The 18,125-nt window shown below is 55.8% G+C and overlaps 2 protein-coding genes and 1 long non-coding RNA gene across 9 annotated transcripts in view; 2 read left to right on the forward strand and 1 right to left on the reverse strand.

Annotated features, from left to right (window-relative positions):
- Positions 1-1,872: 1,872 nt before the first annotated feature.
- Positions 1,873-12,460, forward strand: ISYNA1 (inositol-3-phosphate synthase 1). 2 transcript variants are annotated; one of them, XM_051972313.1, is made up of 11 exons: positions 1,873-1,895; positions 3,416-3,586; positions 3,982-4,143; positions 4,246-4,378; positions 5,771-5,964; positions 6,065-6,214; positions 9,063-9,278; positions 9,669-9,833; positions 11,626-11,739; positions 11,835-12,052; positions 12,157-12,460. In XM_051972313.1, exons 2-11 carry the CDS (start codon positions 3,473-3,475, stop codon positions 12,347-12,349), a joined length of 1,659 nt encoding a protein of 552 aa, XP_051828273.1. In that variant the 5' UTR covers positions 1,873-1,895; positions 3,416-3,472; the 3' UTR covers positions 12,350-12,460. The 2 variants fall into 2 exon arrangements, with proteins under 2 accessions (XP_051828273.1, XP_051828272.1); XM_051972312.1 differs by lacking the exon at positions 1,873-1,895 and adding an exon at positions 2,341-2,671.
- Positions 6,237-9,051, forward strand: LOC127545210 (uncharacterized). Its single transcript, XR_007949611.1, has 3 exons — positions 6,237-8,641; positions 8,726-8,826; positions 8,911-9,051. It is a non-coding gene; the product is annotated as an uncharacterized LOC127545210 (long non-coding RNA).
- Positions 12,461-13,894: 1,434 nt separating the features above from the next.
- The window catches only part of SSBP4 (single stranded DNA binding protein 4), a 39,334-nt gene continuing 35,103 nt past the window's right edge, over positions 13,895-18,125 (reverse strand). For 3 of the 6 annotated variants that reach the window (XM_051972319.1, XM_051972322.1, XM_051972320.1), the window contains 3 exons: positions 15,572-15,600; positions 15,207-15,308; positions 13,895-14,674 (listed from right to left, as the gene is read on the reverse strand). In XM_051972319.1, coding sequence (XP_051828279.1) covers positions 14,645-14,674; positions 15,207-15,308; positions 15,572-15,600 — 161 coding nt within the window. In that variant the 3' untranslated portion in view covers positions 13,895-14,644. Of the gene's footprint in view, positions 14,675-15,083; positions 15,601-18,125 lie in introns of those variants that run through there. The other 3 variants (XM_051972321.1, XM_051972318.1, XM_051972317.1) reach the window with 2 other exon arrangements.

The following is an 18,125-nucleotide window of genomic DNA, read 5'->3' on the forward strand; positions in this document are numbered from 1 at the left end:
AAGATAATGGAAAATGAGAGAGAATTTTGGGAATGGGGGAAAAGGATTGAGCTCCCTTTAATTTTAATTGGAGATGGTTAAATTGGGCCTGGATGCCATCCCCTTCCTCTCCCAACTATAGAGCATTCCTACTTGTGAGTGAGAAGTTCCTTTAGGTGACTCCTATGATCCCTTTCAATTTTTTGGGAACGTGGCACATTTGTGTTAGATGTGTGGCCCTGGACAAATGTAGTTCCCAGATCAACCAAAAAGACTTATCAGCGTTGGGAATCTGTCAAGGGGGAACTTTAAAGGTCAAGGAGGATTTAGGTCCAAGATGAGAGATAGGAGGGCATTTCAGGCACAGGAAATGGAGAAACAAAGCTATGGAGGGGAGAGCATGGGCACGTGTCCAGGGAATTGTGTTCAGTCTGTCCCGAGCTAAGGCTCACGGGGAGGGGAGGCCGAGGGAGATAAGACAGCAAAGGTAGGTGGTCAAAGTCCTCAGAAGCCAGGCTCCGAGGCATTTGGACTTAATTCAATCCGAATGCCATTCCAGGGGTGTTTCCATCTCCCACTGAGTTGGGCCTATTCAGACATGTCCCTTGGAGATGTTGGCTCGGTACCGATTCCTAGGGCTTTATGGGCTGTCTCCAAGGGAGGGCCAGAGTGGTCTTGGCTGTTGAACATTAGGAAACTAAGTGGGGTGGGTTTGGGACTCACCTTCAAACCCCCAGCAGGCCCCGGCGGGGCTGACATAGGTTGTGCCAGGAGTGGGTTCGAAGCCCCCGGAGGCTCGGCTCCCTTACCCCATGGGGCAGGTGCCCCCGAGGTCAGGGAGAGGGGGCAGATTAGCAGGCAGCTGGAGAAGGAAAGATTTGTCAGTGGAAATTTACCAGCTTCCTGCCCGGAGCCACCATCCCATCCTGGGTGGTGAGGAGCAGGCCGGATGTGAGAGGGGCTCCCTGCCCCCAGCCCAGCCACCCGGTGCTGCTCCTTGTTAGAAGCCCCCCACGGCCAGGGAACCCCAAAGGTTACGCTCGCTTGTCTGATAGCAGCCTGTGGGTGACACCTGGATGAGGCTCTGGGGTCTGGAACTATCCCTTCCCCGGGAGGCCTCTGTACAGGGTGGGCCTGACGAGGCTTTCCCTCCTTTTTAAAAGTCCCTCCCTCTGACATCCAGGGTCCGAAGGGCCTTCCCAGCTGACACTGCACATTTAAAGGTCTGAGGGGCCCTCACCCGCCCCCCCCCAACCAGCCGAATTAGCAGGGAGGAAGTCGGTCCCAGTACAAGCTGGCACCCGTGTCCCCGGAAGCTCAGCTGCTGGAGCTGGCTTGCCCGCTTCCCTCCCTTAGGCCCGGTGGAGATTGGGAGCCAAGCTCCAGCGATGCTTCCACCACAGCAGCTGAGGAACTCTTCCTCCCTGTTTCCCCTCCTCCCCAGCCCTCCCACACCCCATGGGGCTTTCTCTGAGGCCCAGGCTGGCACCTAGCGCGTATGTAGTTGGTGCTTAATAAGTGCTGGAGTGGGCGAGTTACCTCTCCCCGGCTTCCTCCACAGCCCCTCTGCCTTTCCAAAATAATCCACCTTTTGGGCCCTGGGCCAGCATGGAAAGTTTTAGCCCCAAAGGCCATTTGTTTTCCAAAATCCTCCGGAAGATGGGTGGTGGATGTCTCCGCCAGGCGAGCCCCCACCCCCTGTTTCTGTGAGGATCCGTTGTTGTTGCTCCGAGCGGCTGGTTCTCACGCCTGTTATCAGCTGCTGGATACAGCACAGCTGAGGGGGCCGAGACTCCCTGAAGCCGGAGCTCAGACTCCTTCCCCTCCCCTCTAGGGCAGGCAGACAGGGCAGGCTCTGTCCGTAGGCCCCCCTCCCACCTTTGCTCTCCCCTTGGACCTCATAAGGACTCTGGGAGGTAGGTGACACTCTCCCATTTAACAGGCCCAGAAAATGGCTTGGATGGAGCAGGTGGAGCTCGAGGGCCGTGGCTGCGCCCCTACTTCGGACTGGGGGGTCCTGCGGACCCTGACTTCTCCCACCCCGAGCGCTAGCACGCCGGAGGCACGAGCGGGCTTTTCTGGCTCAGCGCTCCCTCGGGGAGGCATTCCACACATTAGTCGGAGCCCACCCCCCACGAGATGTTGTTCTCTCTCCGACATCCCTCTCCCAGCTGTGAAATGGGGCCAATTTCCTTAAGGCTCTGGGGCCTCTGCTCGCCTCTCCCCCCCTGCCACGAGGTCTGGTATTCTTCCCTTTGTTAGCTGGAGCTCCGAGCCTCCCTCTGCCCCATCTCCCCCAACTCTGGCCAAGGTACGGGCGATTCACCGAGCCCCCAGCTGTGCGTGGGGGAGGGGAGAGGGGGTGGTGAGGATTGGGCATATTCCAGAGTAACCCCTGGCAACGTGGAGGTGAGCGTGTACCTGGTGGGGCGGCTCGGAGGGCCACGGGAGCCGCTTGGGGATGGAAAGTTTCGGACGGAGGGGGTTGGGGGGTTGGGGGCGGGGCGGAGCTGCCCGGGGCGGGGCTGGCCGCCTTTTTCCCCGGGGCCCCGAGCCAGAGCCGCCCCCGCGCGCCCGCTCACCCGCCAGCAGGACCCCAGAGACCTGCGCGTCCCATGTCCCCAGCTCGGCCAGCTGCCCCCAGCCAGGCCGTCGCCACCGCCGCTGCCACCGCCGCCGCGCCAGCCTCCCGGTGAGTGGGAGCCGCCGCGGGCAGGCACGGGAGACCCTTCCCCAGCGCTGGGGCCCCCGGAGTCCGGAACCTCGGCCGCGCAGCAAGCACTCCCCTTTCCTCCTCCTTTTCTTTTCTCCTCTTTCTCTCTCCCCCTCTTCCACATACCTCCTTCCTTGCTTTTTCTTCCTTTCCCTCTCTTCCTCCTCCCCTCTCTTCTTCCTCCTTCCTCTTCCTCCTTCCTCTCCCTCCCCTCTTTTCCTCCTCCTTCTTTTTCCTCTTCTCTCCTTTTCCCTCCTTGTTTTCCTTTTCCCTCCTCCCCACTCTTCCTCCCTGCCCACTCCTCCCTACTCCTACTCCCCCTTCCTCTTTTTCCTCCCATTTCTCTGTCCCCTCCTCTCCTCCCCCAAACCTGTGGGGGGCGTGGCCTGACATCTCCTTCCTCTCCCAAAGCCCTCCCCCAAGCGCGAACTCCGGGCTGTGCTAGGATACCCCAGAGAGAACATCCTGTACCAAGCCCCTTACCTTGGAGGGGAGGGGTGCCGGGCCGAGCCAAGCCAGTCCTCCATCCTGCCCACCCAACCAGCTCGCTTTGTCCTTCGAGTGTACCCAGCCCTATCGGGACAGGGTCAGCCTGTCCCAGCATGCAGCCACTGCAGGACTGGAAAGGCCAGTCTTTGAGGGGCCGGGGTGGGGCCGGGAGGGGGCCGGGAGGGAAGCCGGGGTCCTTGTGGAAGGGCAGCCAAGTTTCATCCCCACCTCCAGACTGCAGTGCCCCTGACATCCCAGGTAGCTCGCAGGACCCCAGAGACGAAAGTGGAGATGGAGGAGACCTTTGTGGTGGAGAGCCCCGATGTCACCTACGGGCCGGATGTCATCCAGGCCCACTACACGTACCAGACAACCCGGGTCAGCAGGGACGGAGGCAATCTTAAGGTAGCCCGCGAACCTCGCCTCCCACCTGCCTTGTTCCCGACAGAACAAGCAGTCCCAGAGTTCCCTCGGGCAGGGGCCATGGGAAAACGGGGACAGTGAGGAGCATCCTGGGATGAATGGGGCAGAAAGTAGGATCCCAGAGGAATGGGGAGGAGGCACAATTTCCAGGCCCAGAGCCACGAAGTTCTAGGCGGGGGTTGTGGGAGGGGAGGCTAATCCTGAGTTCAGGGAATCTTGGAATGGGTTGGAGAGAGAGCTTAGAGCTTTGGAGGAATGTAGAACTATATGGACTTGTGGGGGAGGGAAGTGGCCCAAAGGCAGCATGGGACAGAGCCCTGAGGGAGGTTAAGGGTGTTCAGCTCTCCCTGTTTTCCCCCTGCTTCCACACACGCTAGGTGCATCCCATTTCGACCCGCTTCACATTCCGGACCGAGAGGAAAGTGCCTCGACTGGGGGTCATGCTAGTGGGATGGGGTGGAAACAATGGCTCCACGGTGACGGCCGCTGTGTTGGCCAACAAGCTTAAACTCTCCTGGATGACCAAGACTGGTAGGAAGGTAAGAACGTTAGCTGATGAGGGATAGGGGGGTCAGGTCGAGGGACTTGAGGGGGCTGGGCTCTGAGCCACCCCTCCACCTCCACTCCTGCTCTGCCAACAGGAAGCCAACTATTATGGTTCCCTGATGCAAGCTGCCACGGTGAGCCTGGGCAGTGATGACCAAGGCCAAAACGTCCACATCCCCTTTCGTGCCCTGCTGCCCATGGTCTCGCCAGATGACATTGTCTTTGATGGTAAGCAGAGAGGGAATGGGACCAGGAGAAGCAGGCAGGGCTGGGAAATGCTGGGTCCAGGGAGAACAGGCGTGGGCAGGGCTCCGGTGTTTGGGGGCAGTCCCAGTGCAGGGGGAAGGGCATAGGACAGGAAGAGACTTGGACTCTAGCCCAGGCTCTGCACCCAGATTATCACTGCAACCTTGGAAAGGGTCGCTTCTGAACTCCTCCAGGTGGAGGGGCTAGATGGGCTTGTCCTTTCTACCTCTTGACAGTCTGTGTCCTGGGCCTCTCATGTCCATCTCTGCCTGGGGTGGCCTGGTGAGCTGTAACAGCTCTGGAGCTGGAGCCAGAGGAGCCAGCTTAGATCCCCCTCTCTGCCCCTTGGCATCTGGGAGACCTTAGCCAAGTCGCCACCTCTCAGGACTGAACATTCCTGTCTATAAAATGGCAGGGGATCCTTATGGCTCAAATCTGACTTGGTGATCCTCCTCCCAGGGGCCAGAGATACCCCAGGCCCCCCTTCTCTTACTGAGAGATTGGAGGAAGGGGGCTCAGAGCGGGGGGCTCTGAGATTACAGAACCCAGAACCAGAGCTGCAAGAGGTTTGAGAGCAGAGAACATTGAGTGGGAAAACTAGAGATTGTGGGATCATAGATGTGAGAGGTCAGGATGTCTCCTGAGTTTTACAGATGAGCAAATTGGAGCCCAAAGTGCTTAGGTCAAGTCACATAAGCCTCCAGGGACCTTGCATCATTCAGGTACTAAGTGTCTGAGGGGAAATTTGACCCCCAAGTGCATTCTAACTTCAGTTCCACTGTTGTCTCCAATATGCTACACTGCCTAAATCCAAGCCCCTTGTTTGTGTAAGGGTCCTCCTATCTCTGACACCCTGGGTTCTAAGGGCCCTCCCAACTCTGACATTCTGGGTTCTAAGGGCCCTCCCAGCTCTGACCTCCTGGGTTCTGAGGCCCCTCCCAGCCCTGACCTCCTGGGCTCTAAGGGCCCTCCCAACTCTGACATTCTGGGTTCTAAGGGTCCTCTCAGCTCTGACTTCCTGGGTTCTAAGGGTCCTCCCAACTCTGACATTCTGGGTTCTAAGGGCCCTCCCAGCTCTGACCTCCTGGGTTCTAAGGGTCCTCCCAACTCTGACATTCTGGGTTCTAAGGGCCCTCCCAGCTCTGACCTCCTGGGTTCTAAGGGCCCTCCCAGCTCTGACCTTCTGGGTTCTAAGGGCTCTCCCAGCTCTGACCTCCCGGGTTCTAAGGGCTCTCCCAGCACTGACCTCCTGGGTTCTGAGGCCCTCCCAGCCCTGACATTCTCCATTCTGAGGTCCTTTCACTATGAACCTAATTTGGGAGTAGGGTAGGAGAGAGAATGATACCAACTGAACATTATCTGCTGCCCCCTCAGGCTGGGACATCTCTTCCCTGAACCTGGCAGAGGCCATGAAGCGGGCACAGGTGCTGGACTGGGCACTCCAGGAACAGCTGTGGTCACATATGGAACAGCTGCGGCCCCGGCCTTCAGTCTATATCCCCAAGTTTATTGCTGCAAACCAGGAGAGCCGAGCGGATAACCTCATTTCTGGCTCTCGGGCCCAGCAGGTGGGTGCCCAGGCCCTGGGGAGGAGCAGGAAAGCATCGAGGTGGGACAATGGTGGTGGGGATCCCGTATGACCCCTGGCTGTTACCCTCCTCCCTGTAGCTGGAGCAGATCCGCAAGGACATCCGTGAGTTCCGGACCAAAAGTGGGGTGGACAAGGTCATCGTTTTGTGGACGGCTAACACCGAGTGCTTCTGTGATGTGGTACCTGGACTCAATGACACAGCTGAAAACCTGCTGCAGGCCATTGAGGTGCGAGCATAGCATTGAGAAATCCCGGGGAGGGGACCCACCTAGCTCCGGAAGCCTGGGGTGGGGGGACAGTTCAGCCTAAGCTGCTAACACGCCAGACCCCTGGGCTGCAGAGCCGGAGAACTGGCTTCCAGTTCCACATTCCCCAGAAGTACTGGCTCCCCGGCTGGCCTTGGATAGCTTTCTTTCCCTAACCTCATTTTTCTCTGTAAAAGGGAGAGATTGAATCCAATGGTCTTTTAAACGTCCCTTCCAGCTCTGACGGGCCACATTCGCTCATTTGTCAAATATTCACTGAACAGAGTTCTGCACTCGGGCCTTAGGAGAATAAGGCAGAGCACAAGCTCTAGAAAGGGTTAAGACACGAAACAGAAAATTAGGCTGCCCAGTAACTATGTCTGTTAGAGTGAGGAGGGAGAAACATGTATCTGAGAAAGCTTCCTGAAATAGTCTTTGAGAAGTTTGAAGGTAGAGTTTGGGCTCTTCCCAGCTCTGCCATCCTATCTTTGAAGACCCCTCTCTACGCTAACATTCTGTCCTCCTTTCCTTGACATCCTATGTTCTGAGGTCCTTCCTACCTCTGATGTTTCGTGTTCTAAGATCCCTCTCGCCCCTAACATTTCCTTCTCTACCCTAAGACTCTATGTTTTTCTAACTCTGATATCCTGTGTTCTAAGGCTTCCTCTATCCTAACATTCTGTGTTCCCTTCTAACTCTTCCATCCTATATTCTTAGGTCTCTCCCAGTTCTAATGTTCCAGTTCTAAAGCCCCTCTCTGCCTGGATATGCTGTATTCTCCTGACTCTGATATCCTATGTTCTGAGGTCCCTCTCAATTCTGATGTTCCATGTACTTTTTTGTTTGTTTGTTTTTGCTGAGGCAATTGGGGTTAAGTGACTTGCCCAGGATCACACAGCCAGGAAGTGTTAAGTGCCTGAGGCCAGATTTGAACTCAGATCTTCCTGACTTCAGATATCCTCATACTTTAAAAAAAAATTATTGTTTTATCTTATTTATTTATTCTTATTACACATTGCTTTATGGATCATGTAGGGAGAGAAAAATCAGCAAAAGGGAAAAGCCATGGGAGAGAGAAAAAAAAACAACAACAGAAAAAAGAAGTGAGCATAGCACGTGTTGATTTACATTCAGTCTCCTTAGTTCTTTTCCTAGATGCAGATGGCATCTTCTATCCAGAGTCTGTTGGGATTGTTTTAGATCGCTGAACTACTAAGAACCAAGTTTTTCACAGTTGCTCATCACACATTGTTGCTGTTATTGTGTACAATGTATTCCTAATTCTACTTGTTTCCCTCAGCATCAGTTCATGTAAATCTCTCCAGGCCTTTCTAAAATCAGCTTGTTCATCACTTTTTATAGAACAATAATATCCTGTTACCTTCATGTACTACAACTTGTTTAGTCATTCTCCAATTGATGGGCATCTACTCATTTTCCACTTTTTTGCCACCACAAAAAGAGCTGCTACAAGCAGTTTCGCACACATGGGTCCTTTTTCCTCCTTTATAATTTTCATGGGATACAGACCCAGTAATGGCACTGCTGGGTAAAGAGTATGCCTTTGGGTATAGTTCCAAATTGCTCTCCAGAATGGTTGGATCATTTCACAACTCCACCAGCATTGCATTAGTGTCCCAGTTTTCCCACATCCTCTCCAACATTTATTATTACTTTTTCCTGTCATCTTAACCAATCTGGGAAGTGTGAGGTGGTACCTCAGAGTTGTTTTAGTTTGCATTTTGCTAATTTTTTCATATGACTTTTAATTTCATCATATGAAAATTGTTCTTATCCTTTGACCATTTATCAATCGCAGAATAATTTGTATTCTTATAAATTTGACACAGTTCTTTATATATTTTAGAAATATTGGCTATAAAGGTTTTTTCCCCAGCTTTGTAGTTCCCTTTTGATCTTTTTTTCTATTGGTTTTGTTTGTGCAAAAACTTTTAATTAGATATAATCAAAGTTGTCTATTTTGCCTTTTATAATTCTCTAGTTCTTCTTTCTTCTAAGGTTCTTCTCTGTCCTGACATTCCTGTTTTCCTGACTCTGACATCCTTTGTTCCAAGATCTGTCCCAGCTCTGATGTTCCATGTTCTAAGATCACTCTCTGCCTTGATATTCCTGTTCTCCTCTGACACTGTATGTTCTGAGGTCCCTCCCACTCTGATGTTCCATGTCCCACAGCCCCTCTCTGCCCTGATATTTCTGTTCTCCTCTGACACTGTATGTTCTGAGGTTCCTCCCACTCTGATGTTCCATGTCCCACAGTCCCCCCTGCCCTGATATTTCTGTTCTCCTCTGACACTGTATGTTCTGAGGTCCCTCCCACTCTGATGTTCCATGTCCCACAGCCCCTCTCTGCCCTGATATTCCTGTTCTCCTCTGACACTATGTTCTGAGGTCCCTCCCACTCTGATGTTCCATGTCCCACAGCCCCTCTCTGCCCTGATATTCCTGTTCTCCTCTGACACTGTATGTTCGGAGGTCCCTCCCACTCTGATGTTCCATGTCCCACAGCCCCTCTCTGCCCTGATATTCCTGTTCTCCTCTGACACTGTATGTTCTGAGGTCCCTCCCACTCTGATGTTCCATGTCCCACAGCCCCTCTCTGCCCTGATATTTCTGTTCTCCTCTGACACTGTATGTTCTGAGGTCCCTCCCACTCTGAGGTTCCATGTCCCACAGCCCCTCTCTGCCCTGATATTCCTGTTCTCCTCTGACACTGTATGTTCTGAGGTCCCTCCCACTCTGAGGTTTCTGTCCCGAGGACTTTCCCAGCCTGGATGTCCTGTGTCCTAAGGTTCCCTCCCTCTCCCAACAGCGGGACCTGGAGGTGTCCCCCTCCACCCTGTTTGCGGTGGCCAGCATCCTGGAAGGCTGCGCCTACCTCAATGGGGCTCCCCAGAACACCTTCGTGCCAGGTGCGATCGAGCTCGCCATGCAGAGACGGGTCTACATTGGAGGAGACGACTTCAAGAGCGGCCAGACCAAGATCAAATCCGTGCTTGTGGACTTCCTCATTGGGGCTGGTCTCAAGGTGAGAGCGCGGCAGGAGCTTGTTGGAGGGAGGAATGTCTCAGCTGGGGCCCGGAACGGACTGCCAGCCTGCGGTGGGGGGGAATGGCGGGGCCGGAAGGCACCTTCGAGCAGGTGCTGTCTCAGAAGGGACAGGGTCTTCGCCCGAAGCCGGCCCCAGTTTCCCCTTGAAGAAGAGAAGTTGCCTTGCGAGAGCCAGAACTTTGTCAGGCTGCCCAGGGGCCAGCTTGAGGTTCTCTTCCCATCCTTGGATGATGGAGGGAGATGAGGAGCTGGGGAGCCCAGCCTTGGGCCCCATTCACTTACGAGGGTTGGCAGGAAGGGTGGAGAGGGAGGACGGTTGGCACCCAGTTGCAGAGCTCTCTCCCACGCCCCCTCCTCTTTCCCACAGACCGTGTCCATCGTCAGCTATAACCACCTGGGGAACAACGATGGCCGGAACTTGTCAGCCCCCAAGCAGTTCCACTCCAAGGAGGTCTCCAAGAGCAACGTGGTGGATGACATGGTGCAGAGCAACCCGCTGCTGTACGGCCCTGGGGAGGAGCCCGACCACTGTGTGCGTAGGAGCAGGCGCCGTGCGGCAGGGGCCGGGGCCACCGTGGGGGACGGGGGGCTGAGGGTGCGCTTGAGCTCATGTGCTGAGCAGACAGATCGCAGTCTTGGTGACTTCGTGGTGGTGACTGGTGGTGTCAGGTAATCAACAAGTATTAGCCCCCTACTGTGTGCCTCGTACTGGGCCGGGCCCTTGGAATACAAGGACAAACAATGGAGGGTGTGCAGATGTACAGCACAAATAGCAATAGATTGACACAAATGTCTAATCAATAAAGGGAGTTGGGGAGCGAGGGCGGGCGGGCCTCGGCATTGGTGGGGGTGGGAAAGGCTTCATGCCAGAGAGTTCTTGACTCTGTGAGGTAGACGGAGGGAGGGAGGGCCGCCATTGTGCAAAGGTACACAGGTGGGACGGGAGCACCTGCCGTGTGCCGGCTGTTTTACAGGTATTAACTGCTAGACCCTCCCAACCCTTGGAAGTGGTCGCTGTTCTGTTTTACAGTCGGGGAAACTGAGGCAGGCAAAAGCGAGGCCCCTGTCTGAAGGCAGCTTGGAAAGCACTTGAGGCCGGGCCCAGCCCTGTGGCCACTGCACCCCTTGGGGACATAATCCCGGGGACAAGCCATGGGGACCTGAGCTTAGGCAGGAGCTCTGTGTTTGAAGGCTACTGGGAAGCAGCCGTTTGATGGACAGAGGGTGAACACTGGGGGTGGGAGATCACTGAGGGTGCGGTCTAAAGGCAAGCCTGAAGGGGATGTTTCTGTGGTGTCGGGTCCGGAGGCACTGACCTTGGCAGGAGGGGGAGAGAGGGGCAGATGAGGTCAAGGGGTTTGGAGGTGAAGAGGAAGGGGCCCCCAAATGTTCTCAGCAAGGAGGCAGAGCTCTCAGATAAAGGGAAGGGGAAGGGGTAGGAGGCTGGAGAAGAGAAGTGGATTCAGGGCAATCAGGGAGGAATAAAAAGATTGCCTCGCTGAGGGAGGACCCAGTTGAGGCTGAATAATGTTTATTTTGTAAAGTACCAGGAGAAGAGATGGTGGGTTGAGGTTTATTTATCAAGGAAGACCATAAGAAAAGGGGGCAGGGCAAAGGCCAGATAGAGCAGAACCAATGGCTAGAACCGAGCTTCAGGAAGTCCTGGACTCCAAGCACTTATTCAGAATGCCAGACTTTCCAAGGACACCAAAACAAAAGCGAAACCATCTCCCCGTATGTATGCAGTGGATGTGTGACTGTGGGCAAGTCATTGCCCCGCTGAGCCCGTTTTTCCATCTGTAAAAAATTAGAATAGTCCCTATCTCGCAGGGTTATTGTGAATATCAAATGAGGTAACAGGTAAAGCCTTTGCAAAGCTTTAGAAGTTTGAGGTAGGGTCGTTAACATCCATTTGGGGAGGGGCGAGGGGAAGGAGGGGAAATCTGAAACACAGGCTGTGCAAGGGTCAAAGTTGAAAAATTATCTGTGCACATATTTTTTTGGGGAAATAAAGCTTTGAAAAAATTTAAAAATAAAATAAAAAGTGCTATGTAGAAACAAATCCATATCTAGAAAGCCATACATAAATGTATAGAGCTAGAGAGAGGGATACCTGTAGCAAGGCAGCCAGCAGGAATCGAAGTGCCTACTGCGCGCAGGCGCTGTGCTCTTGGGTCACGCGGCCAGCGTGTGTCGGAGAGGAGACGTGAACCCGGGTCCTCGGGTGGCCGGAGCCGACTCCCTCGCCCCCACACCACGCAGTCTCACCCGCCTGTGAGGGGCCCACTAGCCAAGGAACCCTTGCCGTTCTCTCTCCTCCCCAGGTCGTGATCAAATACGTCCCTTATGTGGGGGACAGCAAGCGAGCCCTGGATGAATACACGTCGGAGATCATGCTCGGGGGCACCAACACCATCGTCCTGCACAACACCTGCGAGGTACGCGGTGGGGGATCGGGCTGCTTGGGGGGTTCCGGGGGGAGGGGACCCCCGGCTCCCCCGCGTGTCCAACGCGCTTTCTCTCTGTGCCCTAGGACTCCCTCCTGGCCAGCCCCATCATCCTCGACCTGGTGATTCTCACCGAGCTGTGCCAGCGGATCACCTTCTGCACCGACAGCGATCCCCATTTCCAGAACTTCCACTCGGTCCTGTCCATCCTGAGCTTCCTCTGCAAGGCCCCGTTGGTGCCCCCGGGCACCCCCGTGGTCAACGCCCTGTTTCGGCAGAGAAGCTGCATCGAGAACATTCTCAGGTGAGCGCCTTGGCGGAGGGCTGCCCCGGGCACTGGGCTACGGGGTGGGGGCGAGGGGAAGCCCCCCTCTCAGCCAGGGCTGACGGCGTCTCTCTGTCCCTCAGGGCGTGCGTGGGTCTTGCTCCCCAGAACCACATGCTGCTGGAGCACAAGATGGAGCGTGTGAGCAGTGAGTTTCAACGTGAAGGCACCGAAGCCCCTGCCTGCCCTGTGCCCATGAAGAAGGGAGTGGCAGCTTCTCCCCCCAATGGTTATGTGGAGGGCACCAACGGGCACCAGCATGCCTCTGCCAGCTAGGTGCCTTGGGGTCTTCACCAATGATCCCTGCCAGTCTCCTCCCTTGCCATGGTGCCACGGAGCCCACTGTGAATCCAGCCTCTCTAATCAATAAATCTGGCATGAGAATGAGTTCTTGGCTGATTGTCTTCCCGAGGGCACCTCAGAGAGCCAGGGAGGTCGTGGCCCGTAGGCTCTGGGATTCCATGTTGGGGGGCACCGAGGGAGAGGCTCTGGGCAGCACTGTCCCACCCCGATGGCCTCCCCAAGGAGGCGTCATAAAAACGGTCTGGGTTTCCATCCCGCCCTCGGTCACAGGATCTCAGACCCAGCCCGTTTCCTCATCTGGGAAATGAGAGGTTGGACCCCTGCCCTTCTGAGGTCCTACCAGATGCTCCCCCCTCCCCAAAACTTCATCCTGTGCAGTCTCGTCCCCGACACCGACCTCCCTCGGCCCTCCCAGCACCCCGAGACTGGCCCCTCGGAGCTCGATGCCCCCTGCCTAGACGCCCCCCCTGGTCTTCTCGAGGCCTCGGCCTTCAGCACCACGCGTTCCCCTTGGGCCCGAGTCCTTGCCTTTTGGGTCCTCACCAGACCCTGCCTTTCCCCGGGCCCTCTCTTCTCCTTCCACCTGAAGGCTTCTCCCCGACTCGTGCCTGCCCGCTTTTGGAAGCCCTCAGGGAGAGAGCCCGCCTAGCAGGGGGCCCGAGGCTCAGCAGGCTCTCAGGGGCTTCTGGCTCTCTCCAGCAGCCAGCCCCCACATAGCGCCCACTAGGCTAGTCCCATGGCAACCTTGGCAAAGGAGGGTGCTTTTTTATTATCCCCATTCTTAGATAGGGAAACCGAGGCAAACATGAAGTAATTCTTCCAGGGCCACAGCTAGTGAGTGTGAGGCTGGATTGGAACTCGGCTCTTGCAGACTGCGCTGTCCACTGAGTGACTCGGCTCTTCAATAGGCTAGCCCCTTCCGAGGCTAGCCCAGCCTACCTCTAGACTCAAGGCTACATTTCTTCACCCAGCCTTCATTCCTTTGGGCCCCCACCCCATTTCTGTACACCCTTTCCCTTTTTAGCTAAGAAGCTGGGCCTGTGGCTCAAGGCCTGCTCTTCCCATAACCTGGGCCCCCCTTTGCACACCCCAGTTTCTGAGCTCCCAAAGCCCTCATTTCCTAGAGTTCTGTCTCCAGTTTTTGCCCCCAACCCACCCACTTTATTTCTTCCTCAGTCACTGGAAACCATCTTAGGCAGCAGGTGCTAGAGAAAGTGGGGGTGACCTGAATTCAAATCCTGCTTCAGACACTTACTAGCTAAGGCATATTAAGTAGCCTCCTTGGCCCTCAGTTTTTTCATCTGTAAAAGGGGGGTTCCTTCCCCCCTGAACCCAAGATCCTGTGATTTTTCCCTCTCCTCCCTGCAGATGCGCTGACTGCAGGGCCGTCTCTGCCACTGTGCCCATTCTTGACCCATCTCCAGCCTCTGCCCCTATGGGATGGGGGTGGGGGGAACCACCTGCCCCAGCTGGGGTGCTTAGGAGGAGTGGGATCAGATGCTGGAGCCACACAAAGGGTTATGAAAAAAAAATCAAATTACATTTATTGATGCAGGTTCCCCCCTCCCCCCGCCCTTTCCCATGGCTCCATCTCGACAGCCCCGGCAGTGGGGTTAGAAGGTCCAGTCCCACGACCCGAGCCCCGGGCCGGCAGGCCAGGGGGCCCCGGCGGGGCGAAGGGCTGTCCAGCTGGCGAGTGGACTCCGGTCCATCTGTCTCTGAGGTCCTCGCGGTATAAAAGTAAAGTTGTTGGTGCATGAATGTCAGGCCTGCGGGCCCCCGGCGGGCATTGAGGAGTGGGGGGGGGTAGCCCCGGACCTGAAAGTCTGCTTGCTGGGCCTCCCCTGTAATCAGGGGCACTGTGGCAGAGGGTGGGCGGCCTTGGCCTCCCGTGGCCCGGAGGCCGGAGGGCCCACTGAAGGGATGGCCCAGCCAGTTCCTTGCTTTGTCCAAGGGTCCGAAGTAACCTCTGCCGCCTCCCCCCACCTGCCCCTTCCCCAGGCCCAAAGACCAGCGGGGTCGCCTTGACCTCAGGGAGGGGCAGCCCCCTGCCCATCCCAGGCAGAGTGCAGGGCGCCCCACCATCCCCAGCTTGTCCGAAAGGACACAAGGTCGGGGTGATGGGGGAGCTGGCCCCAAATGCTGGGTGGGTGGGGTCAGAGGGCTGGGGAAGGGGAGCTTGGGGGCAGGAGAAGGGAAAGGAGGGTGTCCGGTCCTTAAATACACAAGTTTACAAGGGGGCCGGGGCTGAGGGGAGGGCCGTTCTCCTCAGACGCTCATAGTCAGGCTGGGTGAGTACTGTGGAGAGAGCAGAAAGGCCGGGCGGGGGGTTCAGCGGCTGTCCGGGGGGAGCAGGCCCCCTCCCCGAGCCACCCTGGGAGAAACCGCCCGGATTGCGGGAGTCCCAGCGGGAAGGGACCCGGGCAGAGCACGAGCAGCTCCGTGTGGGGTAGCCTCGCTGCTTGACCGGGAGAGGGCGCCCCAGCTTAGGGGAGCCCCCCAAGCTACGAGGGGAGGGCGCTGAAACCCAGGGGTCCTGCTGCTGCCCGCTCTGCCACCCGCCTCCCCAGGGGAAGGGGGTTCCAGACCTCCCGGGAGTTGGGCACCCTGGGAGGGGCTGGGCGCTGGTGCCTCTGGGAGGGGGCAGTGCCCGTGGGCGGGGGAGGGGTGGGGAGGAACAGGGGTTGCCCGCGGCCGGCCCTCCCACCTGGTGCCCCTCGGCCCGGCCCGGCGGTCACGGTCTTGCTCTGGCCCCCCGGCCACCGCGCTTGGGCCTGCCCGCGAGGCCCCTCCTGCCCGACGCGGGGGGAGGGTTGGCACGGTCGCTTACGCTTTCGCTCTGGAAGGGGTTGAGGAAGGTCCCGCCCATCTCGCCGTCGTCCCGTGGGGTGCCTGGGGGGTTGCTCATGCCGGCCATGTTGTTCGGAGAGTTCTGGGGGTGGGGGGAGCCCCCCGGTCAGTGGGTCCCATCCCCATTCCCCGCCCTGGGGCCCACCCGGCCTTGGAGAGGGCAGGGAGAAGGGGTTTTCACGAGGGGCGATGATGGGGGCGGTCTTTCCAGTGATGAGGGGCACTGGAGGGGAAAGAGTGGGGAGAGGGCGGAGGCGGGGAGGCTGCTTGGGGGGCAGGGGGACAGGAGCAAGGGGCAGAGGCCAAAAGCATCACCAGATCAGCGCAGCCGGGCACTTCCCTTACCTTGGACAACCCGTCCATGTCACCTGAGCCTGTGTGGGAAAACAGAGAGATGGACGCGGCTGCGGGCAGGGGTGGCCCGGGCTTCGGAGACCAGCCTCTCCTCCCCTGGAGCCCCGGGGCGGGGGTGGGGTGGGGGGAGGTCCCAAGAGACAAATCTCAGAAAAGAAAAACTTCCCGCCATCAATAACAATAAAAGTGTCCCAAAGCGGGATGAGCCGTGTAGGGCGATGAGCTCCCTGTGGGTGGAAGGGATCCAACAAAGACTAAGGATGGAAAGAGGAAAACCTTGGAAAAGAAGCTATTCCGTTCTCTTGGATTCTGCCCAGAAGATGGGAATCTGAAGAGAAACAATTCCGAGAAGGAAAGAAAAGCGGGCTCCGGAGGGCGACATGGAGGCACCTGGCCGGCAAGTCAACTTCCGCTTAACAAAGTAGAGAAGGGCGGGAGGGAGGGCAGGCGGCTGCCAGAGCCTGGCAAGATCCACTAAGAACAAGGTCAGGAGGCTCCGGACAACCAGAAGCCCTCAAAAAAGCCACGCTCAGGGCAGGAGCAAGGTCAGAGAAAGGATTCTCAATTTAGAGGCCGCTGACTTCAACCCATTCATCCGTTGCGGAAGCCGAGGTACACACTGGTTAAGTGACTCCCCCGTTATATCACATCCAGGAAGCGTTTGAGGCGGGACTGAAGTCGTGGTTCCTTTGAGTCCAACTCTCCAGGACCACATTTGTTTGTTTGTTTTCCTGAGGCAATAGGAGTTAAGTGACTTGCCCCGGGTCACACAGCTAGGAAGTGTTAAGTGCCCGAGGCTAGATTTGAACCGAGATTTTCCAAACAGTGCAGCGATCAGAATCGGGGCTGGAGTCAGGGACACTCATCACACTGGGATCAAATCCAGTCTCAGGCATTTACTAGCAGAGCGGGCCAGTCACTTCAACCTGCCTGCCTCAGTTTCCTCATCTGTAAAGGGACCTGCGGAAGGAAGCGGCAAACCCCTCCAGTATCTCTGCCAAGAAAATCCCGAAAGGATCTGCCGGGCCCGAATCACAACTTTCTAACTCCAGCTGCCTCCAGGATTTAAGCCCTCTGTAAATCCTAGGGCCCCACTGCGGCTCCCGGGGACACGACAGGGACATCGGAGGCTGTAGCCTCTCCCCCAAATGTCACCTGTCTACTGATCGTCCCTCGGTCCATTTAGGGACCACCAGCCTTATCACTTCGGGTCTGCACTCTGGCCCTCCCCCTCCCCCAGCCAATCCCCACCAAGGCTTAATTATCCCTCTTCCATCTAAAGCCTTCTCACAAAGGATGGGATTTTAGCTGGGCCCTGAAGCATCCTCCTGTCCTGATCCCCAGCCTCCTATCTTCCTAAAGTAAAGGTCTAACTTTGTCCCATCCCTGCCCTTATCCTGGGGGATCTCGGAGGGTGGGAGCTGTCCTTTGCCTCTCTTTGGATCCAGAGGGCTTAGCAAGGGCCTGGCACATAGGAGATGCTCAGTCCTTACTCCTGATTGACCCATCCCTGCCTCCAATATTACTTCATCTGACCCCTGGTCCTGAAAGCATGAGGATCTGAGTTCAAATTCTTCCTCGGACACTTGACATTTACTAGCTGTATGAAACTGAGCAACTCGGACTGCCAAGATAACAAACACCATTATCACCCAAATATACTTTATCTGCCTCTCCATTGTTTTCACCAGATTATAAGCTGCCTGTGGGTAGAGACTTTTCTTGCCCTTGGACCTGACTGATCTATAGTAGATGCTTTTAAAAAAATATTTTTAGAGAGGACAAAAATGTGGCTGGTAGGAATAAATCAGGAGATGAGAGCACTGAATTACCCTTAATGAATGTAATTCAGTAGGCTCTAATTTGGGGGGGGGGTGGCTAACAGGCAGATGTAGCCACAAAGGAACTATCACTGATCTCTGTTTGAAACATGTGGGAGAATGGGTGGGATACCATAAGCCTAGAGAGGCAGAGGTCCTGACTTTTCCAAAAGGGAAGCGAGTGAAATATGCATGCTTTTCAGGTAGAGGCCGGCAGAGTGTAATTTTGTTTAACCTCAGTTTCTCTTTTTTCTTGGAATTCCGAGATTAGGGAATAAACTCTAATTTTAGTTTCTAGATTTTTAGCTATGTTTCCGACAAAATCCTGCTCTCCTGGTAGAATAAATAGAGAGAGGAGGGTAGGATAATGGTGGGAAGGCCTCCATAAAGAACAGACTCCAAAGTTTAAGAATTACCAGGGAGATGTCAACAAGGAAGGAGGACTACAGCTGAATGCCTCAGGGACCTGGCCTTGACCTAATGCTATTCAATAAGATCCAAGAGTTATGTCAAGTTGGGTAAAAGTGTTCTTTTCTTCTCTTCTCTGTTGTTCAGTCATTTCAATCTTTGTATCTCTATGACCCATCTGGGATTTTCTTGGCAAGATACTAGAACACTTTGTCACTTCCTTCCCCAACTCATTTTACAGATGAGAAAATAGACAAACTGAGTTAAGGGACTTGTTCAGGGTCACACAGCTTGTAAGTATCTGAAACTAGATTTGA

This window comes from Antechinus flavipes, chromosome 1, assembly GCF_016432865.1.
Source record: "Antechinus flavipes isolate AdamAnt ecotype Samford, QLD, Australia chromosome 1, AdamAnt_v2, whole genome shotgun sequence".
Lineage (NCBI taxonomy): Eukaryota > Metazoa > Chordata > Mammalia > Dasyuromorphia > Dasyuridae > Antechinus > Antechinus flavipes.